Source organism: Chiloscyllium punctatum, chromosome 5 (genome assembly GCF_047496795.1).
Source record: "Chiloscyllium punctatum isolate Juve2018m chromosome 5, sChiPun1.3, whole genome shotgun sequence".
NCBI classification, from domain to species: domain Eukaryota; kingdom Metazoa; phylum Chordata; class Chondrichthyes; order Orectolobiformes; family Hemiscylliidae; genus Chiloscyllium; species Chiloscyllium punctatum.
In genome coordinates, this window is record NC_092743.1 from 8,692,378 (window position 1) to 8,717,590 (window position 25,213).

Here is a 25,213-nt window from a genome sequence, read left to right on the forward strand (position 1 = left end):
CAATTTAATAATATCCTCCCTGAAACAGGGCGACCAGAACCGGACACAGTATTCCAAAAGAGGCCACGATTTTCACGCAAATTTCAGGACATGAGGAAGCAAAGTTTGAGTAGAACATAGAACATAGAAAAACACAGCGCAGTACAGGCCCTTTGGCCCTCGATGTTGCGCCGATCCAAGCCCACCTAACCTACACTAGCCCACTATCCTCCATATGCCTATCCAATGCCCGTTTAAATGCCCATAAAGAGGGAGAGTCCACCACTGCTACTGGCAGGGCGTTCCATGAACTCACGACTCGCTGAGTAAAGAATCTACCCCTAACATCTGTCCTATACCTACCACCCCTTAATTTAAAGCTATGCCCCCTCGTAATAGCTGACTCCGTACGTGGAAAAAGGTTCTCATGGTCAACCCTATCTAAACCCCTAATCATCTTGTACACCTCCATCAAGTCACCCCTAAACCTTCTTTTCTCCAATGAAAACAGCCCCAAGTGCCTCAGCCTTTCCTCATACAATCTCCCTACCATACCAGGCAACATCCTGGTAAACCTCCTCTGCACCCGTTCCAGTGCCTCCACATCTTTCCTATAGTATGGTGACCAAAACTGCACACAATATTCCAGATGCGGCTGCACCAGAGTCTTATACAACTGCAGCATGACCTCAGGACTCCAGAACTCAATTCCTCTACCAATAAAAGCCAGTATGCCATATGTCTTCTTCACCGCACTATTTACCTGGATGGCAACTTTCAGAGACCTGTGTACATGGACACCAAGATCCCTCTGCTCATCCACACTACCAAGTATCTGACCATTAGCCCTGTACCCCATCTTCTTGTTATTCTTACCAAAGTGAATCACTTCACACTTACCTACATTGAACTCCATTTGCCACCTTTCTGCCCAGCTCTGCAGCTTATCTATATAAGTCCAGTCACTTCCCCTCATATGTTTCAACGAGATAGTCTTGCATTCCTCTAAACTCCAATTAATCTCGGCCTAGTTCTGAAGAAAAATGATACCCAACTTGAAAAGTTAACTCTTTTCTCTCTCCATGGACGCTGCAAAACCTGCTGGGTTAATCCAGCACTTGCTGCTTTTATTTCAAGGCTCCCAGCTCCTGCAGTATTTTGTTTGTATTTGAAGTATATAACCGTGGAATGTCCAGCCTTTCCAGCTGAACACACCTGACGCATACCCCCCACTCCCCACCCCCCCATCCCATGAATCCTTTCAGGTTTTCCCAGCAACATTTTACAAAGCTGACAGCGACATCATTTGACATTTAAATGGAAAACATCCAATGATATTCTAACTTGTAACCCACACGAGATGTTGAAATGAGTCCAAATTCCACCGTCTGCCACAACAAGGTTCAAACGCAGGTCCCCAGATCATTACCAGGCTCTCTGCATTAATAGCCTAGTGATAATACCACGTGGCCATTGCCATCATTCACTGAGGGCTCTACTCCTGAACAAGGAGGCAAATTCCTAACTGCCTCCTCCTATAAAACTGAGCCAGCTGGTGTCTGATAACATCAAAATCCAAATTCTCAAGCGATAACGTATGGATCAAGTAGATGCGTTCTGTCAGGTATGCACAAGAATTACTTTTAGGGAGAGGTCAGAAAGTAATTTGGAACAGTGAACTAAACATATCGTTTCTAAGAAGGCTTGTGGTTAAGGCTAATTTAAGAAGTGCACTGATACCAAAAGAATCAGTTTTCATAAAATCACCACAATCCCAGAGGACCATATCGAGATTGTAATGAGGTCAGCCAGGTGGACCTTATGGAATATGAGTTCCCTGATTGGGGCTAATCTGGTCCAATCAGAGAGCCCTGGCTGACAGCTAAAACCAGGAGCAATAGACATCCTGTGCAGTCTGAGGGAGCTGGATCAGTGTCAAGGACTGTCCATCTGTAAATGAAGGGTGGCTTGGTGACAGGATACCGGCCTCTGTGGAGTTACTTCAGTGGCGATGAGACACAAACACGGTCCTGAAGAGATTCACACATAACAGCTGCCTTTGAGTGGAGTAAGCATCTCTGGCATCATGCTGTTATTTGGGGAGCTTGACTCATTTGATCTTGCTTTCCAATATGCAGGAAGAACGTATCGTTTTTCCAGGCAAGTGACATTGGAGAGATGTAAAGCGACAAGTAATTCTCCAGACAGCTTGTGGACCCACAGCTTCCCCTGAGGCATCAGATACTAGAACCTTTCCGGAGTTGAAGAATGCAGTTAAGGAGTATTACCATCCCAACCCTCCTCTAATTCTAAGATGCTATCATTTTTACTCAGCAATTTGAGAATCAGGGAATTCATGTCGGGATTTTTAACAAGGTTAAGATGACTGGTAGAGGCATGTGTCTTTGGTTTAACCCTTAATGAGATGCTGAGAGACCGTTTCGTCTGTGGTATTAATGACATGCCCATGCAAAAGTACCCACTAGCTGATGCAGCATCTGAGGAGCAGGAAATGCAACATTTCATGTTGAAGCCCTTCATCAGTGGTTGATTTTCTTGATCCTTGGACGCTGCCTGACCTGCTGTGCATTTCCAACAAAATATTCTCAACTCTGATTTCCAGCATCTGCAGACCTCACTGTCACCCACTAGCCGATGCCCAACTGGACTTCAAACAGGTGCTGAAACTGGCTTTAACACTGGAAAATGCAACAAGTGTTGCTGGGCATCCTGATTGAAGTGGACACCCTCCCCAGTCCAACTGAGCTCGGGGAACACCACTTAAATAAAGGCAATTGCATAACCTCACTCAGACCCTATCCTGAGCAAAAGGACTCTAGGTCAGCCCCCAGCAAAACCCCAAAACAAAGCCAAGCCCCACCCAAACGGTTGAAGCTTTCTTCATGACCTGGGCCGGTTAGCCATTGCAGTTGCTGCCAGTGTGCGGAATCAAGACAGCAAGGGAGTCCCACTAGACCTCAGTGGAGTAAGAGAACACGTAGGTTGGTATCCAGGAGAGTGCATACCCTGGAAAACTCACCTACATTTGGTTTGGAACTGTTGCATCACTTGGCAACATCCACACAAAAACCAATCAAAATAACCGTCTGGTTAGGTCACCTGGTTCACCAGGTCGATATCTGGCTTGGCCGTTTCAGTGATCACAGAACCAGCCTTTAACTAAATTCACTCTGGACTCCAACCCTTAAGTTTGATCAAGACCTTGGCTAGACTGAGAACCTACACTGAGGACCCTTTGCAGATTAAGTGAACAACATCAGCTCGGGTCTCTTAAGAGACGCAGCTGGTTGAGTTATCACTGATTGTAGTAAGAAGGTCAGGTCCAAGCTTGATGGGGTGAAATTGGTTGACAAAGAGGTACCCAGATTGGCTCGACATTTTTCGATTAGAAAATGGTTGCCTGAGTGAAGTCTTAATTAAACACCTGGAACTGTATCAGGAAGGTCCAGGGGCTATCACAGGAGCTGAGGCCACCTTACATGTTGACCAGGAAGCAACTTCATGATCCTACAATGCCTGCACAATGCCATTTTCCTTATGGACAAAACTAGACACTGAAATCAGGCGAATGGAAAGCAAAAGAATCATCAAACCAGCCCAGTTTGCAGAATGGACAGCACCAGTCATACCAATTGTGAAGCCATTGGGTCAGTTCCACTTTTTGCAGCTGGATAAATACCCAATCCCTCGCATAAAGGATTTGTACGCAAAACTAGCAAGAGGGGCTGTGCTTCACAAAGTTGGACTATGAGCCATGCGTACTTGCAACTGAGGGTTCCCAGAGTATGCTGCAGTTTTACAAGGTCTACTTCAGGTTGACCTTTATCTGGATAACCTGCTAATAACGGGGAAGACCAATAAGGAGTCCTTACAGAACTTGGACATAGTCCTTAGACCTTTCTCCCAGACAAGTGTATGCCTTAGAATGCCTTATGCTTCCCAGGGTCCCCACCTGTTGGAAGATAAAGCGAGAGTGATCAAAGGTGCCCGGCTCCCATATCAGTATCAGACCTTAGCTCTTTTCTGGTGAATTATTACGGAAAGTTCATACATAACCGTGCCTGCATCCTGGTACCATTGGGTCAACTCTTAAACAAGGGTCAGCCTTGGAAATGGTCATGTGGCCAAACCCTAGCTCTCAGGGAAATAAAGAAATAGCTATCATCCTCTCCGACATTGGCACACATCATCCCAAGCGAGACCAGGTGTTGACATGTGATGCCACCCCATTGGGGTAGCATTATCTCATAGGCGTCCCAATGGAGAGGAACACTCAATAGCGTATGCATCCAGGACTTTGACTAATGCGGAGCCCAGATAGTGAAGGAAGGTTTGCCAGTAAAATTCGGAGGCAGGGAGTTCCACCTAAGACCTTTATGGATGTGAATTTTTTAACAATAACGGACCACAAATCCCTGCTAGGTCTGCTTGAAAAGGACAAGGTTGCTCCATCCATAGCTTCAGGCTAAAGCAGCGGTGGGCTCGAATATTAAGTGCATATAATTACAAATTGGAACATTGTCTGCGAGGCCAAGTAGCAAATGCGGATGTGTTGATCCACCTCCCATTGGCAGACACACCATCAGTGGTGCCATTATGGGAAGAGTCCGTACTAGTTTTAAATTTTCTTGACACACTCCCAGTCACAGCTGACAACAGCAAACTTTGGATGCAGAAAGATCTGGTCCTGGCAAAACTGAAACAGCCGGTGTTAATGGGGAAAACCAAACAGCTATCACAGCCAGAATTAAAACCGTTTTGGACCCAGAGAGACCGGATCACAGGAGAGGATGGCATATTATTATAGGGACCAAGCAAAGATCGCCGCCAGATATTGGCTGAACTCACCATAGAGTCATAGAGATGTACAGCACAGAAACAGACTCTTCAGTCTAACTCGCCCGTGCCAACCAAATATCCTAAATTAATCTCATCTCATTTGTCAGCACTTGGCCCAAATCCCTCTAACCCCTTCCTATTCATATACCCATCCAGATGCCTTTAAATGTGTAATCATACCAGCTTCCACCACTTCCTCTGGCAGCTCATTCTATACATGCACCACCCTGTGCATGAAAAAGTTGCCCCTTCGGTCCCTTCTTAAATCTTTCCCCTCTCATCTCAAACCTATGCCCTCTAGTTCTGAACTCCCCCATCCCCAGGGAAAATACCTTGTCTATTTATCCTACCCATGCCCCTCATGACTTTATAAACCTCTATAAGGTCACCCCACCCCTCAGCCTCCAATGGTCCAGGGAAAACAGCCTCTCCCTATAGCTCAAATCCTCCAACCCTGGCAAGATCCTTGTAAATCATTTCTGAACCCTTTCAAGTTTCACAACATCCTTCCAATAGGAAGGAGATCAGAAATAGAGCACAGCGTTACTAAAGTGGCTTAATCAATGTGTTGTGCAGTTGCAACATGACCTCCCAGCTGCTATACTCAACGCACTGACCAATGAAGGCAAGAATACCATTCTTCACTATCCTACCTACCTGTGACTCTACTTTCAAGGAGCTATGAACCTGCAGTCCAAGGTCTCTTTGTTCATCAACACTCCCCAGGACCTTACCATTCAGTGTATAAGTCCTGCTCTGATTTGCCTTTCAAAAATGCAGCACCTCACATTTGCCTAAATTAAACTCCATCTGCCACTCCTCAGCCCATTGACCCATCTGATCAAGATCCTGTTGTAATCTCAGGTAACCCTCTTCGCTATCCACTACACCTCCAATTTTGGTGTCATCTGCAAACTTACTAACTGTACCTCTTATGCTCGCATCCAAATTATTTATGAAAATGATGAAAAGTAGTTGACCCAGCACCGATCCTTGTGGCACTCCACTGGTCACAGGCCTCCAGTCTGAAAAACAACCCTCCACCACCACTCTCTGTCTTCTACTTCTGAGCCGGTTCTGTATCCAAATGGCTAGTTCGCCCTTTATTTCATGTGATCTAGCCTAATGAATTATCTACCGTGAGGAACGTTGGCAAACATCTTACTGAAGTCCAAATAGATCACATCTACCACTATGCCTTCATCAATCCTCTTCATTAAGTCTTCAAAAAAGTCAATCAAGTTTGTGAGACACTATTTCCCATGTATGCCTGGTTGACTATCCTTAATCAGTCCTTGCCTTTCCTAATACATATAAATCCTGTCCCTCAGGATTCTCTTCAACAACTTACCCACCATTGATGTCAGGCTGACCAGTCTATAGTTCCATGGCTCTTCCTTACCACCTTGATTAACATGGTGCCACTGTTTAAGAAATGTCCAGTCTTCCAGCACCTCACCTGCAGCTATCAATACAAATATCTCACACAGTGGCCCAGCAATCACTTCCCTAGCTTCCCACAAAGTTCTAGGGTACACCTGATCAGGTCCCAGGGTGTCCAAAGTGACCATGTTGGCAAGATGTGATGTCTGGTGGCCAGGATTGGATGGAGCAGGGAATTGGGAGTATTGTACCAAACCTGGGGAGGAAAACAAGACTACACTAACCAAGAGGGTCAGTTTATTTCGGGGGACGAAGTTTGGTGTAGGAACCACAGGAATGGCCCTGCAGGTATGGTTGATATGAGGTCAGGTTCAGGGATATATAAAGTTCAGGTAGGTGTGATGGCCCCGTACAGGCAGATGGACTGAGTTCTCTGATTGGACCAGATCAACAGCCCCAATCAGGAAGTCCTGGCTGAAAGGAATGTCAGAGGTTCTGTTCACTCAGAGTTGGTTGTGAGGGAGCTGGGTCAGTGTCTCGGACTATCCACGTGCCAATAAAGGGGGACTTGGCAACAGGATACTAGTGGAGTATTTCAGGCTGCTCTCTTGATAGAAAGATGACTGGAGGCAATTTTATCTGGGGTTCCCCATGCCTCAGGCAAGGGTGAGTTTAAAGTAACCTCAATATGTACAGGATTTGAACCCACACTGTGTTGGCACCATCACTCTGCATCAGAAACCAGGCATCCAGCCAACTTCATCCAAACCAACCCAGACTCCTGCTTGAAACTGACTTTTCAGGTTTATTACTCAAAGTTAACTTGGAGGTTTAAGCACAGAAACATGATATTCAGTGTGCACAGTTTTAGGAAAAAAACATCATAGAAGAAATTAACGACTGAAATTGACTCTTATAATCATGTAATTATTATATCACTGGGTTCAATAATACAACATGGGTCCAAATCCCAAGTGGTCAAATTTGCAGTTGATAGAAAAGCTTTTTTTAGTCCAGAATTTTTAATTGTGACCACAGTTGATTGATTTGATTTGTTACTATCACATGTACCCAAGTACAGTGAAAGTTTTGTTTTACGAGCAGTACAGGTAGGTCATGGCAAACAAGGGCAGAACAGATCTTAGGATGTTTAGACAGAGCCAGGTATACAAGGTTACAGCTGCTCAGGGGGGTGTGGAAGGCAAAGTCAACATTAGATTTGAAATCAGAGATCCACTCAGCAGTCTAATAACAGCAGGGGAGAAGCTGCTCTTGAACCTGTTGGTGCATGTGTTCAAGCTCATTAATTGCTGTAAAAACCCATCTGGTTCACTAATGCCCCTTTAGGGAAAGGTACCTCCCATCCTTGTCTGCCCTAGGACTCCAAATCCACAGTAATATGGCTGACTCAGAAATGCCCATAGAGCAATTAGGGATGAGTAATAAATACTGGCTTCACCAGTAATAACCATATGCCGTGAACTAATTTTTTAAAAACCACATCAAATTCTACATGCTCCAAGAAACAGCCTTATTCCTTTTTATTTACAGTTTTATTTTACAAATATATTTTGATAGATATACAAAAGTCAGACATCAATACATCATTTCACAATAAACAAATTTCAAACTGGCACGGCCTTGGGATCATTCATTTTCAATTCCATCGTTCAAGAAAATTAAAAATATCAAAAACGTCCAAAAATAAAGAACAGTAGGGAACTGAAGAAATTTCATTTCCGACTCAAAACATCAGCTGTTTCGCTCTCCACGGATATTGCTACATCAAACGAATACCTCTAGTACTGTCGGCTTTTATCTCAGATCTTCCGCAACACATGATATGAAGGCACATAGTCGTCCACAGAAGCGAAGTTCATTGAATATCAGTGAAAATCATAGCTCTAAAATAGGTGATAGTACATTGTGCATAATGCCTTGTCAGGTACTGTACAGCACATAAAATTATTTGTGGATATTTACACCAGAATTACCATATTCTGGATGACTGAAAGTTACAAAAAAGAACACATTTGAAGCATGAAAGTAAATTAAACATATATGGGTAGACTCTCCAAATCTGCACCCACCGCAGTTAGTATTTATAGATAGAGAGCAGATCCACAAGACATCAATAACTTAACAGACATGTTTGCAGGGAGCATTATGCCAAAGACTGAAAGTCAGCCACTGTCCATTTTCTCATCCTTACTGGAGTGAGAGAGCCCATTGAAACTTACCAAGAGTTTCTAATCTGCATTAGAAATGAAGCAAAACCCAAGGTAAGATTTCCCTTTAGAAAGACAGATGACATTCCCCACCCTTCTCCAGAGTCAAGGTAGTCTTATAACCTTCGTCATTACAGCAATTTCTACACAAGACAGCTCAGATACAGGGAAGGAGTGCACTCTATAATGTTCAAAGGACTCATTTTATTTATTTGGAAGGTGTTCTGTTGGTAGCTGCATGTTATTGCTCTTGTACAGCACCCTCAATGTCATAAAATATTCCAAGGTGCTAGAAAAGAAACACACAAGTTTGGCATGGCCTCTTCAGTCCTGATGAAGGGTTTATGCCCGAAACATTGACTCTCCTGCTCCTTGGATGCTGCCTGTCCTGCTGTGCTTTTCCAATACCACACATTCAACCCTGCCCCACATAAGGAGGTGTCAGACCAGATGATGAAAAGCCTGGTCAAAATAATGATGTTTTGGTTTTAAATGAATGTTTGAAATAACAGTAAATGAAGGACAGCCACAAGGGAGGAGGGATATCAACATTCAGCTGGGTCTATTTACAGCACATGGACTGCAGTGGTTCAAGAAGGCAGCTCACCCCCACCTTCTCAAGGGGCAACTAGCAATGAGCAGGAAATGCAGGCCCAGCCAGCGATGCCCACCTCCCACGAGTGAATATAAAAACAAAATCTGGACACAAACTTTTTGATTTATATTTTAGAAGAAGTAGTGACAGACAACTCCAACAATAAGCAGCACTTGCATTTTACCAGCAATGGAGACACTGGTTAGTCAGAGTCTTGCCAGTGCAGGTTACTGGGACGTCCAACTGGTCAGTTTCAGCACAACCTTAGCAGATGTGATATCTGCACATCAAGAAATAAAGACAGAGCAGGCATGCATTATACCCCCAGGCCTACATTACAGTACAGGAAGCAGCACGAAATTCCCTACAAACTCCAACCATCCCCTACAATGCACACCTCCACCCACCCACAACAACAAAAAAAAAGCATCAACTCACGCTGCACAAGTTTCCCAAAAGGCACTGCAGCCCTTGGCTGTACCGGTCAACAACTATGAAACAAAATAGAACCCAGGAGGCATTAAACTACAGGCTTTAAAAGAAACAGCCCAGCCTGTAATTCCAGATGCTGTGATAGATCAGCGTGTAAACTATACAAGCCCATGGTGTGATGGTCTACTGAAAATGTCATCAAGACAATATTGTTTTTTTTCCCCCAAACTCACATTCATGTCCTGCCCTTAACATGAAATAACAGGAACTTTTTAATCAGTTTGATATAAGATTTTGAGAGACATATTCTTTCGAGTCAAATACAATCACCTTCTTAATGCATTAGTCGATAACAAAATTGGGGGTGGGGTATGTGTTGAAAGGTTTATTCGCTTTAGTAATTCTGATTTCTGTTCCATGCAGTTATTGGATATAAAGAACACAACTTAACAATTGCCTCAGAAACCTTCCAATTAAAAAACCTCTCAACTTCACAAGCAGTGAAGTGAATTTTGAAGCTCTAATTTATGCTCCTCATCTTTTTAAAGACATGCTGGCCAAAGTGCCAAATTTGGGTCTCAGATCGTTCAAGTAGTTTTGTTCCATGTTCTCCCTCACGTCACTGCAACAGCCGACAGACCCATTGACTGAAGGAGCTCCTTCATATCGGTATTCATGTACTAAGTCACCATGAATGGCTTGGTCTCTCAGCTCCTCATCTTCGTATACCTAACACAGATCAAGCAACATATTAAAAACCTGCAAGTCTTTGAACGTGACAGCAAAACATTTCAACAAAAACTGAAAGTCCCTCTTTTCTCCTCCCAGCACCCCAAATAACAATAAAATAAAAGTGAACTGCAGATGAAACAGAAACTCAGCAGGTCTGGCAACTTCTGTGGACAGAAAACAGGTGACGGCCTAACGGTATTTAGATTAGATTAGATTAGATTACTTACAGTGTGGAAACAGGCCCTTTGGCCCAACAAGTCCACACTACCCGCTGAAGCGCAACCCACCCATACCCCTACATGTACACCTTTTTACCTAACACTATGGGCAATTTAGCATGGCCAATTCACCTGACCTGCACATCTTTGGACTGTGGGAGGATACCGGAGCACCCGGAGGAAACCCACGCAGACACGGGGAGAACGTGCAAACTCCACACAGTCAGTCGCCTGAGTCGGGAATTGAACCCGGGACACTGGCGCTGTGAGGCAGCAGTGCTAACCACTGAGCCACCGTGTCGCTGGACTGTTAACCCAGATAATGAGCTGGGAACCTGGGTTCAAATCCTGGCATTATTTGAATTCTGTAAAAATGAGACTCTTTATTCTAGGTTAAGTCCATGAATCAGTTGTTATGAAAATCCATCTGGGTCACTATTGCGCTTTGAGGAAGGAAACAGCCATCCTTACCTAGTCTGGCTTACATGTGACTCCAGACCCACAGCAACATGATTGACTCTTAACTGCCCTCTAGGTAATTAGGGATGGGTAATAAATGCTGGCCAGGCCAGCAACATCCTCCCCCCGTGAATGAATTTTTATTTTTAATATTTCAAGCCCGATGAACCTTCTGAAATTGGGTTTCTCTTGCAATTTCTGTTTCTGTGCCAAATGGTATTGTTTTGTAGTACTGTACTGCAGATTGACAGAACCAAAGCATTGCTTCTTACATACAAACAGGAGGGGACCTTTCAGCCCTCGTGCTTCTTCTGACATTTAATAAGATCTTGGCTGATCGGATTGCAGTTTCAAATCCAACTTCCTCCCTGGTAATCTTTCACCCCCTTGAATCCATTCTTCCCCACTGTACAAACATTCAAAGACTGTTCCCATTGCCTCTTTCTTCTGAAGCAGGATAGCCTGTTCAGCCTTACTGATAACTTTCATTTCACAGAATAATAAGGTAGAAAAGAGACCCTTTGGCCCCTTGAACCTGTCCTGCCAAAAATGCACTAAATCTACACTAGACCCACCTTCCCCAGCACTAAGCCCTTGGCTTTAGGTAATCAGAGTTTTATTTTGCGTACCTTATGAATTCCCTTCAGTATTTTCTGTACCTCAATCAGATCTCCCCTCATTCTTCTGAACTCCAGTGAGTACAGGCCCAAGGTGTTCAGCTGCTCCTTGTTCGACAGCCCTTCCACCCCTGGAACCAACCTGCTGAACCTGCTCCGAACTGTCTCCAGTGTCACCACATCCTTCCCCAAGGAAGGAGACCAGAACAGGATACAATACTCCAGGTGCGGTCTCACCAATGCCTTACATCATTGTAACCACACTTCTTTACTTTTATAATCCTGTCCTTAGGCAATAATTGCCAGGATTCCATTTGCCTTCTTTATTGCCGCTGCACCTGCATACCCACTTCCTGTGATTCATTCACAAGGACATCCAGATCCCTCTGCACTGTGCATCTGTTTCCCAATTAAATAATAATTTGCCCTTTTATTTTTCCGGCCAAAATGGACAACCTCACACATATCCACATTAAACACTACCTGCCAGATTCTGGTCCAATCTCCTAGCCCATCAATATCCATCTGTAAACTCTATCACCTCATCACTGCCTGCTTGCTTTCTCCTCAATTTTAGCACCACCCATGAATTTTGCTGATACACTCTGTCCCGGTTTCTACCTTACCCTCTTCTGTGCATCAAAACAAAAAAAAAAATAATTGGTGTAGCCCAAAGGGTTTATCCCTGTGAAAGTTACACGGTACAAGGCTTTGCAGATCAAGGTGGTGCAAAACGGTACTAGTCACCTGGTCAACACGTGAACGAAGGAGGTCCATCAGATGATGGCTGTTTCTCCGGTCCAGTCTGTACCCGTCCGTTGTGGTCAAATCTTGATGCATTATGTCATTCTGGAGATGCAGTGTGTGATGTCTACTCACTGATTCATCGTAAATACCTCCGCCAGTTATATTCACCATTTCATCAGTCACCACTGTCCCTAAATGTGGTCCTTGCACTCCATCCACGTAGACAGAAGAGATTTGGGTCTGTTGTCCAAATCCTGTTTCTTGGTTGCCAAGAGGTGGGATGCTTTCGGTTGCAAATGGACTTTTCCGAGGCAGAGTGATGTCCAGTGCATCAAGGTCCTAGGAAACGGGAGACCGTAATTAAGGAATTTAGTCATTGAATGCATGACTTTTCATTAAGAAATAGCAACAAACTACTCGAATGTAAACGTTTTAAGACAGGTCACAGGGAGGTTATCAATAATTGTCAGATCAAGCCAGACAGGCATCTTAGGGAAGACAATAAAATCCTCTCTATTTGACAAAGCTTTATGGTACAATTTAGACAGGGGAGGGAGAAGAGAGGGGAGCAGGCCTGTAGAAGAGACCAATACCAGAGTGCTTTACATTGGAGGGTAGTAGAGATGGAAAGGAATTTGAAAGCAAGGATCAGATTAGAACTGTGGAGTCTGCAGAAGACAAACTAGGTGAGTGAGGATAAGGATGACACAGAACGGGATCATGCTAAAATGGTCAAACCTCAGGCAGAGAAGTTTTGGATTTCTTCAAAAGGCGACAGCTGCCAGTGTTTGAGGGACGCAGGAGTGCAATGAATTACTGAAGTCCACAGGTAAGAAAAGTAAAGATAAAGGCTTGAGGCAGGAATGAGTTGAGCTAAGGAAGGAGTCAGAGAGGTGGAAACAACTGGTCTTAGAGTCGACATACATGACCATGGCAGCTGATCACCAACGTTTAGTGATGTTATCGATCAGATTAATGGAGTCTCAGACCACCAAGAGGAAGATGGTCAGAGGTAGTGCTTATCTGCTTTCTGTAGCGCAGAACTCCATTGTTTGCACTCAACTAACTATTTTCCCAATTTCAGTTTACAGTTTTTTTTTTTGTTATTTCTGTTGTTGTCACCATTTCCAGCTTGGGTATAATGCTCACATTTTTAGCTTTGTAACAGATTTTATTGAATGAGACTTTGTCCTACTCTAGTAGCAATGAGCTGGTGAGAGGTACAAAAGGCAGATGATCAGGGTCTAGAAAAACCCACCTTATCTTGCTGACCACCGCCCTCATCATTCGAGACGAGGAGATTTTGTTGATATTGACCTGTATGGGTCACAGGTTGTGGAACTTTACCACCTCCGCAATATAAAGCGACAGCAGCCAGGAGCAAACCTATTAGAAATAGGAGAGAATTTATAGCGCACTTTTAAATGCCATCCAAATAATATAGCGGAGGATTATAAAGCCAAATACTTCGGATGTAGGTTTGCGCGCTGAGCTGGAAGGTTCACTTCCAGACATTTCGTCACCCTACTAGGTAACATCTTCAGTGGGTCTCTGGGTGAAGCAGATTATAGCAGATTGTTAAGACAAAGGCTTGCAGCTAGTTTGAATTAACCATAATTTAATAAAATTCTAATGGAAGGCCATAAAACCTGAAACACTAACACTGTTAGAAACAAAATACTGCAGAGACTGGAAAGCTGAAAGAAACACAATGCTGAAGAAACTCAGCAGGCCTGGTAGCATTATCAGAGAGAGAATCAGAGTTAACTGAGTCCAGAGTTACTCTTTGGAAGGGCCCCATTCTGAAGGAGGGGGCCAAACTGGATTCAAAACCTTAACTCTGTTTGTTGAAACAAAGAATTGTTGAAGATCTGAAACAAAAACAGAAATTGCTGGAGAAATTCAACAGGTCTGGCAACATCTGAGGAGAAATACAATTAACGTATTTAGTCCAGTGACCCTTCTTCTGAAAAAAGATCACATGACTCAAAATGTTAACTCTGCTTTCTCTCCACTGATGCTGCCAGACCTGCTGAGTTTCTCCAGTAATTTCTTTGTTACATTAATCCTGCTTCTCTCTTTACAAATGATGCCTGATTTGCTGAGTATTTCCAGCACTGATTTTATTTCAGATGGGTATAATCCACAGAATTTTGATTTTTGTGCAATATCTCAAGTTCCTAAAATAACGTTTTTCAAAGCTATGATGCCGTCCTACTTTGTTAGCTGGTCAGCATTTATTGCCCATCCCTAGTTGCCCCTTGAGAAGGTGGGGATGAGCTGCCTTCTTGAACTGCTGCAGTCCAAGTGCTGTAGGTAGACCCACAATGCCCTGAGGGAGGGAATTCCAGGGTTTTGACCCAATAACAGTGAAGGAACTGTGAATATTTCAGAGTCAGGATGGTGAGTGGCTCCGAGAGGAACTTGCACGGGCTGGTGTTCCCATGTATCTGCTGCCCTAGCGCTTCTAGATGGAAGTGATCGTAGGTTTGGAAGGTGCTGTCTAAGAATCTTCTGCAGTACATCTGTAAATTGCACACACTGCTGCTACTGAGCATCGGTGGTGGAGGGAGTGGATGCTTGTGGATGTGGTGCCAATCAAGAGGGATGTCTTATCCTGGACAGTGTCAAAGCTCTTGAGTGTAGTTGGAGCTGCACCCATCCAGGTAAGTGGGGAGTTGTTACATATATTATGTACAACACTCTGGTATCAGCAATTTAAAATATGGGAATTCGGCTAGACAATGTCAAAATTTGCAGATGATGGCAAATTGAGAGGCACTGAAAAAGCTGAAAATGTGTTGCTGGAAAAGCACAGCAGGTCAGGCAGCATCCAAGGAGCAGGAGAATTGACATTTCGGGCATAAGCCCTTCTTCAGGAATAATTCCTTGGATCCTGCCTGATCTGCTGCGCTTTTCCAGCAACACATTTTCAGCTCTGATCTCCAGCATCTGCAGTCCTCACTTTCTCCAGGCACTGAAAAAGATCAGGGAGACCTCAATAGACACAGCGGGAGTGTTTTACTATTTTCATTCACAAGACTTTTGTATTTTAAGTCAGCAGTTATTGCCCATCCATGAGCTTAGATAAGGAGTCAGCTATATTGTTGTGGGTCTGGAGTTACATGTAAGCTAGATCAGGCAAGGATGGCAGATTTCCTTCCTTAAAAAGGTGAGGTGGGGTGGGGTGCGGGGGTGTTCTGACAATGGTTTTGTGGTCACCATTAGACTCTTAATTCCAGATTTTTATTGAATTCAAATTCCACCTACCGTGGTGGGATTTGAACTCAAACCAGAGACCCCAGTAATGTTCTGAGGACCTAAGGGTACAGTGTTAACACCATGAGCCATCACATCCCCGATAACCTTCCACTCTTTGCTTAATAACAACCTGCCTGCATCCGTATTTAAAATATTGCACAATTCTGTTCCCACCATCTTTTCAGGGAGTTCCAAAGACTCTTAGCTGAGAAAAACTTGGACCATTTGAAATAGGTGACCTTTAACTTTAAATTCCCCTGTAAGAGGGGACATTCTTGCCACATCTACCCTGTCACAAGACCACGGGCTTATTTGAAATCTACAAGCTCCTGGACCTCTTTTGTCAGGTGATGTGAGATTTCAAATAAACCTGTTGGACAATAACTTGGTGTCAGGTGACTTCTGACGATCAAGTGATAGGGAAATCTCGAAGGGCCACATGGCCTACTCCTGCTCCAAGTTCTGCATCCCTGTATTTCACTGCAAATTAGAAAGGAGACCACTTTATATTTCAGATGTAGTAATCAATTGCATTAGCTGTAACGGTCCACAAAAGGATAAGATTGGGTCACTGGATTATTAGTCCAACATCACACCACCCTCTAGCCCTTCAGTACTTACAAAGTAGTAACAGTGCAGCCAACAACATCACAAGGATTCCCATTCCACCAAGGACAGCTCTTCCAGAAGCAAGTCTTCCTGCACAATTTACATTGTTGGGGCATTCGCAGATCGTAATCTTCAAGGTTTGCTCTTTTCCTTGGTGCTGCTGGTCCTGAACTGTGACAGGAACTTCATAATAACCAGGTGGGAGCTTATTTACTGGCTTCACGTAGGCATAGGTTCCTGGAAGACCAGAAATCAAATTCAGGATATGCCCAACAGGTACCAATATAAACCCTGCTTTCCAAGAATCATTTCAAATTCTACTTAAATTTTGGATACTGAAAGGAACCAAAATTGGAAACCCCACTAAGATAATGCAGATCTTTATGATGCAAAAATCTAACCCTTAAATCTTACAACATGCATAATCCATGCTTAATGTGAGCAGAAATTGTGTCCAACTATGATACTTTACACGGCATATTTATCTCCTACCTTACAAACTTTGGCTGATGCATCCATCATGTACCATATCCAAATGCATCAAGCTTTCATAGATTAGAATCCCTACAGCATGGAAGCAGGCTATTCGGCCCATTGAATTCACCCAGACACTCCAAAACAGCATCCTGTCCAGACCCACCCCTCTACCCTATCCCAGTAACCCTGCATTCCCATGGCTAGCCCACCTAGCTAGCACATCCATTGACACGAAGGGGTTGAGATTTTAACCCTACTGTGAATCCTCTTGCAAGGATGCCTGCCTTGAAGAAGTTTTCCTCCTCTCCACACTTCAGGCTCACTGCCTTTATTCCTGATGAAGGGCTTTTGCCCAAAACGTCGATTTCGAAGCTATTTGGATGCTGCCTGAACTGCTGTGCTCTTCCAGCACCACTAATCCGCAATCTAGCATAGCCAATCCATCCTAACCTACATACCTTTGGTCTGTGGGAGGGAACTGGAGGAAATCCACGCAGACACAGGGTAAATGTGCAAACTCCACACAAACAAACAGACACTCAAGGCTAGAATCAAACCCAGGTCCCCGGTACTGTGAAACAGCAGTGCTAACCACTGAGCCACCGTGGCACCCCTTTCAAAAGCAGGTAGAATTGGTGATGGAAAGAAAATGGTTCTAAATAGGATATCCTTACTACACAAATATTCCATTCATAATGTACACTAACATGATTTGGAGGTGCCAGTGTTGTACTGGAGTGGACAATCACAACACCAGGTTCTAGTCCAACAGGTTTATTTGGAAGCACTAGCTTTCGGAGCGACGCTCCTTCATCAGGTGGTTGTGGGACTATAACCTGGTGTTGCGATTTTTAACTTTGTACACTGACATCAATAGCCAGAACATATCAGTAACTATTACCATCTTGACCCAGCGATACAAGAGTGGCAGCTTTTTAATTTGAGAGAGATTGTGGAAAGCAGCATTCAGTGACGATTACTGCTAACCTGGAAGAGAGTCTACAGACATACACACAACCGGAAAAGGAACACAATCGAAAACATCAGACGGCAGGTTTTTAAAAACACAAGTGCATACCCATTTGGTTGGTGATCGTCCATTTCCTTTTAATTTCTGGTGGTTCATCCGGCAGGAGAAATGTAAATGGAGCAGAATTAGGCGCAATATCAGAATCCTCAGCCGACACATTGACAAACTGACGCTGTCCGTTCTCACAAATGTACAACTGATTGTTACGGATCAGTGGAACGTGGTCATTCACATCATCCAGGTTGATCACCACTGTCCCAGTTCCCGTCCTTGAAGGAGCTCCTAGTATAACAAGGGAATGAAAAAAGGGAACCAAAAATCAGGTTCAAGCCAAAGGCAAAAAACCTTAAAACATGATTTCCAAAAATAATCGCAAGTGTTGAGGTGCATGACACAGGGAAAGACTCTCTGAAGACAGGTTCCCTTGGATAGTCTCCACCCGAAGAGAGAGACCTGGAATCCAAAGATCCAACCATTCTTAGCTGCATACACTGTTGCTACTTCCAGACCAAATATCTGAAGCAGGTGAATCGTGGAGCTTGTTGATCAAGGCAACATGATCTAATTGAATAGCAGAACTGACCCAAGGGTTGGACTGGACCAATCCTGCTCTTAGAAGTGACATCCAATAGGTTTGGGTGAACTGAGCATAATGACATGCAATGTAAATCATGCGCAGTGCATTTTTCTGTAACGTACAATATGGAACAAAGAAGGGGGAGAAGTGTGCACAGTCTTATTCACCCAAGATGACAAATTGACCACCAGGGTTGGACGGGCTCTAGGGGAAAAAAAAAGGATTTCTGGCAACTTTAGAAATAGTGTGGTTAATAAGCCCGAATCCAGTCCCTAGACTAGCCACAAATTATTTCCTGCACCCTTTATAATAAGGGTTGTTTTTTGACACTTGACAGAGCGTAGTCAGTCAGTCATTTCAGAGTTGATGAACACAGGTTAATCACTGACCTTAGATAGTAGGTTTAAAGTCATACCACTCCTACAGAGTACAGTCACCTCTGCAACAGCTGATGACAGCTATAGAGAGCACCATGACACCAAATCACAGTTACTCTGAAAGTTGTGAGTTCATTTCTTCTGTCAAAACTAATTTTTAAAAAATTCATGATAAATGCTTCAAAGCAAGGAAAGGGATTCCAACAAGTTAAGCAGTCTCGTGACTTCTGCAATAAAAAAAGGTTCCCCAATAATCATAAGGAAATTTCCAGGATCATTCTTTGCCCTTCAGGCAGCTCAAAATGCACAGGGGGGTGATGGGCAAAACCACCCACAAAAATCATCAAAACATGTAGAAAATTTCAATTTCCAACAGGCCTGATGAATCAGAAGGTGGTTATCGTCTGTCTTCCGCCCCAACTCATTAGTGCAATGGACAGAAGCTACAATGCGCACTGCCACAGCCCCAGGATGGCTTGCTCCTGAGCTCACTGTTAATGGGCTCACTTTGCCACCCAGCCAGATAGAGGAGAGAGAAACAGTCTATAATTCAGGGAGTAGCCAGCATGGTAAAAGGAAGGAAGGAAGCAACGTTACACAGGCAAGTCACTGAGGAAATGCCGAGACCTGGGGGGCAGTCATTTGGGAATTCTGTCGTCATGTTTTAACAAGATGAGAGGGGACATTGTCAAGACAAAGTGCAAGTGGGGAGACTGCAAGGACAGAGCAAAAAGGCTCGCAAGGAAGCTGGAACAGGAGAGGGGAGTAAGCGAAGGCTACAAGGAAGGAGAGAAAGAACAGCTGCAAAGGAGGGAACACACATTGAAACTTCATCAATACTCAGCTAACCAGGATTCGAGAAAACATGAAATCACCGATTCCATGAATCCTGTGCAAATGGGAATGTGGAATCTCTAGCTTATGGCTGCATATGATCAGAAGTTATAAAATAATATCATATGTAAGCTGCCAAGGTGGTGAACACTCAATATTTACTTTAAAATCAGAGGCTGAGATCAGAGATGTAGTGATTAGGGTTAAAATATTCCAGCTTTATCCAATGGAAATGCATTGGCTCTCATCTCTTCAGTCTGTGGAAGGTGTGCTCACTGTGATAGAGTGCATGTGGAAGCCAGTAATTTTGAAAATAATCTTACACTAATTTATGCTTGTTGTCAGAAGATTGCATTTATTTGCGATTCCCAAGTGGTCTTGAGAAGGTGATAGGAAAGAGGTATAATGGGTTGAACAAACGTGGCAAAAGATTTTCTGAGGACTGGAATCTTTAGAACTCTTCCTGAAGACAGCGCTGGAGGAGAGACTTTGTATAATTTTAAACAGAGGTTTTGGAAAGGGGTGGGGAGGGGGTTGGGGGGGTTGAAGAGGGACCCCTTTTGCACTATAACCAATAATGACCTGAGACAGAGGGCGGTATAAGTGAAGTCCATGGTTTAAAGTGGAAATTGCACTGGCAATCCCTGATGGATCAGATTTATGAGGATACACAATGGCGAGTAGAATAGACTAGACTGCGCTAGAGAGAGCCAATATCCACTCGACAGGTCAAAGGGTCATAGAGATGTACAGCACAGAAAGCCAGACCCTTTGCTCCAACTTGCCCATGCTGACCAGATATCCTAAATTAATCTAGTCCCATTTGCCAGCACTTTGTCCATATCCCTCCAAACCCTTCCTGTTCATATACCCGTCCAGATGCCGTTTAAATGTTGTAATTGTACCAGCCTCCACCACTTTCTCTGGCAGCTCATTCCATACACGCACCACCCTCTGTGAGAAAAAGGTTGCCCCTTAGGTCCCTTTTAAATCTCTCCCCTCTCACCCTAAACCTACGCCCTCTCATTTTGGACTGCCCTACCTGGGGAAAAAAAAAGTGTCTATTTACCCTATCCATGCCTCTCCTGATCTAATAAACCTCTAAACATTCAGCCTCCGACACTCCAGGGAAAACAGCCCCAGCCTGTTCAGCCTCTCCCTGTAGCTCAGATCCTCCAACCCTGGCAACATCATTGTAAATCTTTTCTGAACCCTTTCAAGTTTCACAACATCTTTCCGATAGGTAGAAGACCAGGATTGCACGCAATACTCCTTTTGTTTCACGACTCTTCAACAAAGCTTAGTTACTTTTCTCTACTGTCGTTAAGCAGATGCTTTGCATATTAGTGGGCCAGAAACCTTAAGAAAACAGGAATTTAGCACTTGCATGTACCCAAATGTCAGGGTGGGAGGAGCTACACACACACACACACACACACACAGCACGCACTAAGGGTAAGAGGAGAAAAAGAATAAAGAGGCGGTAAACAGAAACAAAGAACTAAACAATTTAATCCTTACACATCCTCACTACCTTTGGTCACAAAGTGGGAGAAACTCAATGGATGGCCTATACAGCTAAGAGCTATACATTCACCCTTTGGATCAAATGCTGAGCACATATTATATTTAATATACACATATACACACAAAAATCAACATCGTTTTGCATTTTCTTAATAAAGGAATGGCAAACAATTCCGTTCAGTGCATTTTTCCCCCAATTATTACAATATAGAAAGACACATTAGGTTTGTACTTACTGTCTTCTATGGCCAGCACTGTAACATTGTACTTATTATTTTTTACAAATTCAGACTCTCTGTCCAACACAGCAGTAGTTCTGATCTCACCAGTTTGTGAATCAATGGAAACCCAACCTGCAGGGTCATTTAGTTTCCTGTACCTGGATAGTCAAATAAGAAATACAACATTTTAAAAGTTGCCAATACAAGCCAGGTCACTGAATAATGCTTAACGGAGATGCTAGGAGAAAGTAAGGACTGCAAATGCTGGGGATCAGAGCTTAAAAATGTGTTGCTGGAAAAGCACAGCAGGTCAGGCAGCATCCAAGGAACAGGAGAATCGACGTTTCGGGCATGAGCCCTTCTTCAGAAATGAGGAGGGTGTGCCAAGCCGGCTAAGATAAAAGGTAGGGAGGAGGGACTTAGGGGGACGGTGCATTGGGAATGCAATAGGTGGAAGGAGGCGAAGGTGATAGGCTGGAGTGGGGGTGGGGGCGGAGAGGTCAGGAAGAAGATTGCAGGTCAAGAAGGCGGTGCTGAGTCTGAGGGTTGGGACTGAGAAAAGGTGGGGGGGAGGGGAAATGAGGAAGCTGGAGAAATCCGATTTATCCCTTGTGGTTGGAGGGCTCCTAGGCAGAAGATGAGTCGCTCTTCCTCCAGCCGTCGTGTTGCCATGGTCTGGCGATTGTTCCATTGGAACAGATACTTAGAGTTAGGGCTATGAAGTCATACTTATGAACCTTTAGCTGCCTAGGCACTGGCATTCCCTAGCCAAACGTCTCTATCTTGCTCGTAACCTGTAAGACACTCCTGAAAATAAGAAGTGTCATTACAAGAGCAAGTCAAAGCCTAGAAATTCTGCAGCGAGCAGCTCACCTCGAGCTTCCTACAACAGACATGTCAGGAGTGTGATGGTATACTTCCCACTTGCTTGGGTGAATGCAGTTCCAACAACGCTCCTGAAATTTGACACCATTCAGGACAAAGCAGGCCACTTTTGTTTGGGCACCCCATCTACCTTGCTCACTGCGCCAGTGACTCAGTGGTTCAAACTGCTGCCTCACAGCACTAGGGACCAGAGTTTGATTCCAGCCTCGGGCGACTGCTGTTGCACATTCTCCCAGTGTCTGTATGAGTTTCCTCCGGGTGCTCCAGTTTCCTCCCACAAACCAAGAGATGTGCAGGTCAGGTTGGATTGGCCATGCTAAACTGCCCAGAGATATACAGGGTTGGTGGATTAGCCATGGAAAACGTAGGGTTACAGAGATAACAGAGAGGTGGGTCTGGGTGGGGTGCTCTTTGGAGGGTCAGTGTGGACTTGATGGACCAAATGGTCTGCTTCCACACTGTTGAGATTCCATGAACACTCACTCCCTCCACCACCAAAGTTCAGTAGCAATAGTGTGTACCATCTACAAGATGGATTGCAGTAATTCACCAAGGCTCCTCCAACAGCATCTTCCAAACCAGTGACCCCTACTAACTAGAAGGGGAAGGAAAGCAGATGCAAAGGATCATTACCATTTTCAAGTTCCTCTTGAAGCCACATACTAACCTGTATGAAATTATATTACTGTTCCTTTACTGTCATTGTGTCAAACTGTGGAACTCCAGACAAGGGACTGCAGTGGTTCATGAAGGTAGCTCACCGTCACCTTCTCAAGGGGCAATTAGGGATGAACAATAAATACTAGCCTAGTCACATCCCATGAATGAATAAAACAAACTTCTTTGGCTCAAATAACCAAGAGCTTGACCAATGTGTTTCAGAGTACTACTCTCCTTTTATAAATCACCCCTACGAAACATCTTCGGATTTTTGATTATGTTACAAATGAAGGGCTACATAGAAGTTTTGTTGTTGAGAGACTGCAACAAGCCTTGCAGAAGATGGTGACAATTCACTCCTGGATAATTCTAAAGAGTAGCTATTCAAACAAGTATTATACATCCTGAAAATAGTTTCTCTAAATTCCTTATTTGAGTTATTAGTAAGGACCTTTTATTTATTGACCCTAGGTTTAGGATTTTTCTGTCATCTTCTCATCAGGTTTTCTTTAAATTTGTGTAATTTCGATGTCTTTGCAAGACAGCAACTAAATATTTATAGAATCCCTACAGTGTGGAAGTAGGGCATTCAGCCCATCAAGTCCACGCCTACCCACCAAAGAGCATCCCACCCAGGCCCACACCCCTAGCCTTTCCCTGTAACCCCACAATACCCATGGCCAATCCACCTAACGAGCACAGCTTTGGAACATGGGAGGAAACCCACTCAGACATGGGGAGAATGTACAAGCTCCACAAAGACAGTCGCCCGAGTGTGGAATCGAACCTGGGTCCCTGGCGCTGAGAGACAGCAGTGCTAACCTCTGAGCCTCCATGCCACCTTTCCAAATCTGCTTTACTGCATCGCAGCATTTAGTTCAATTTGCACAATTCACCTGCACACAATGGAAAAATAGAAGCAGGTCAAGACATTGCTTGTTTGGTTGATTTATTGACTTTCAAAAGTTTTAACAGAAACAGATCATTCAGCCCCTCTGGTACCTGATCTCCCACCCCGTTATACTGAATGTCATCAAGATGCCCTTCCAGTTCTTCCTCCGCTTCATCTCCCCACTCCACAAAACTGAAGATTTTCAGTGCATTCCTGTACAGCCTTCCTTAGGTAAGGGCCAGTTCTTGTTGTTTTACCCTCAAGTCAGTAATAAGCAAAAGCCTTACCTGATGCCATCACTGCTTCGAGTCTCAGGATCCTTTGCTACATAAGAGCCCAAAACGTGTCCAATTTCCACATTCTCCTTTGTCCAGATTTGTTTGACAGCAGGCTCAAATTCTGGACCTTCGTCTATATTCACAACATTGACTATTACTGAAGTAGTTTGTTTCGAAGCAGAACTTCCAGTCAGAGGGACCGCGTTTTCCACTGCAATTTCCAATGGGATTTTTGGTGTTTTCTCACAATCTAAGGGCTGTAGAACAGACAGGAAAGATTACATCAAAACACTTGAATCACTTCAAAACAATTAATCCTGCAAGCCCACCTTAAAGTGGATCATTGAACACTCAAATTCACTGCTAGGTGATTGGTAGTACTGAATGCAAGTACTTTGGAATTATCTGTGTTACGTCCAAGGCACTATGTAAATTCATTTCTGTCCTAAGGCTGTTTCGAATCTCAATGCAAGCTGGACAAACAGCACCTTATTTTCCTTTCAAATTATTTACAATCTTCGGGCCTCAACATGGAGTTCAATACTTCAGACTGACTCGGCCCATCATTTTTGATTACAACACTCCACTCCCTCCTCTCTGAGACATAGTAAAATGAAAATATCCAAGAACTGTGGATACTAGAGATCTGAAGCAAAAACAGAAATTGCTGGAGAAGCTCAGCATGTCTGGCAGCCCCTGTACAGGGGGATACAGAGTTAACTTTGAGTCCAGTGACCATTCATCAGCACTCTGACTAAACAGTGCTCTGAAGGGGGGGTCACTGGAGTCAAAACTGTGTTTCTCTCTATCTCTCAACAGATTTTGCCAATTTTCCACCTGCTCCTCCTTCCCCTTTTTGCAAGAGTATAAAACATATCACTTTTCCAGCCCACTTCAGTTTCCAATGAAGGGTCACGTTAGACTCAAAGAATTAACTCAGTTTCTCAAAGTCATAGATTCATAGAACATGGAAACACATTCTTTGGTCCAACTCACCAAAACCGACCAGACACTCCAATCTAACCTGGTCCTATTCGCATCTGTCCACAAACATTGACAAATCTGCCAAGCTTCCCCAGTGCTTTCTAATTTTATATTATAGCAAGTCAAAATGTGGTTTCTCCTGTCCACATTACCCCCACATTCACAGAAAACTGATATAAAATCAAATTTTAAAGAATGTTTGACAGATTGTAGGGATTAGTTTAAAAAATGAAAATAAATGGTACGTGCTCTAAATTTTATTGGAAACCAGAGGTGTTTAGGGAGAGATAGTCACTGGCATATCCAATAAACAAAAACAAACAACAAATTGGCCCAGACTGCATTTGGAAT

At 43.8% G+C, this 25,213-nt stretch overlaps 1 protein-coding gene across 1 annotated transcript in view; it reads right to left on the minus strand.

The window, feature by feature from the left end:
* Nucleotides 1-7,739: 7,739 nt before the first annotated feature.
* The window catches only part of LOC140476861 (desmocollin-1-like), a 43,022-nt gene continuing 25,548 nt past the window's right edge, over nt 7,740-25,213 (minus strand). The window contains exons 11-17 of the mRNA XM_072569731.1: nt 23,888-24,135; nt 21,179-21,321; nt 17,676-17,909; nt 16,133-16,357; nt 13,509-13,636; nt 12,251-12,589; nt 7,740-10,206 (exon numbers count right to left, since the gene is read on the minus strand). Of these exons, the coding sequence (XP_072425832.1) occupies nt 10,012-10,206; nt 12,251-12,589; nt 13,509-13,636; nt 16,133-16,357; nt 17,676-17,909; nt 21,179-21,321; nt 23,888-24,135 (1,512 nt within the window). The 3' untranslated portion in view covers nt 7,740-10,011. The remainder of the gene's footprint in view (nt 10,207-12,250; nt 12,590-13,508; nt 13,637-16,132; nt 16,358-17,675; nt 17,910-21,178; nt 21,322-23,887; nt 24,136-25,213) is intronic.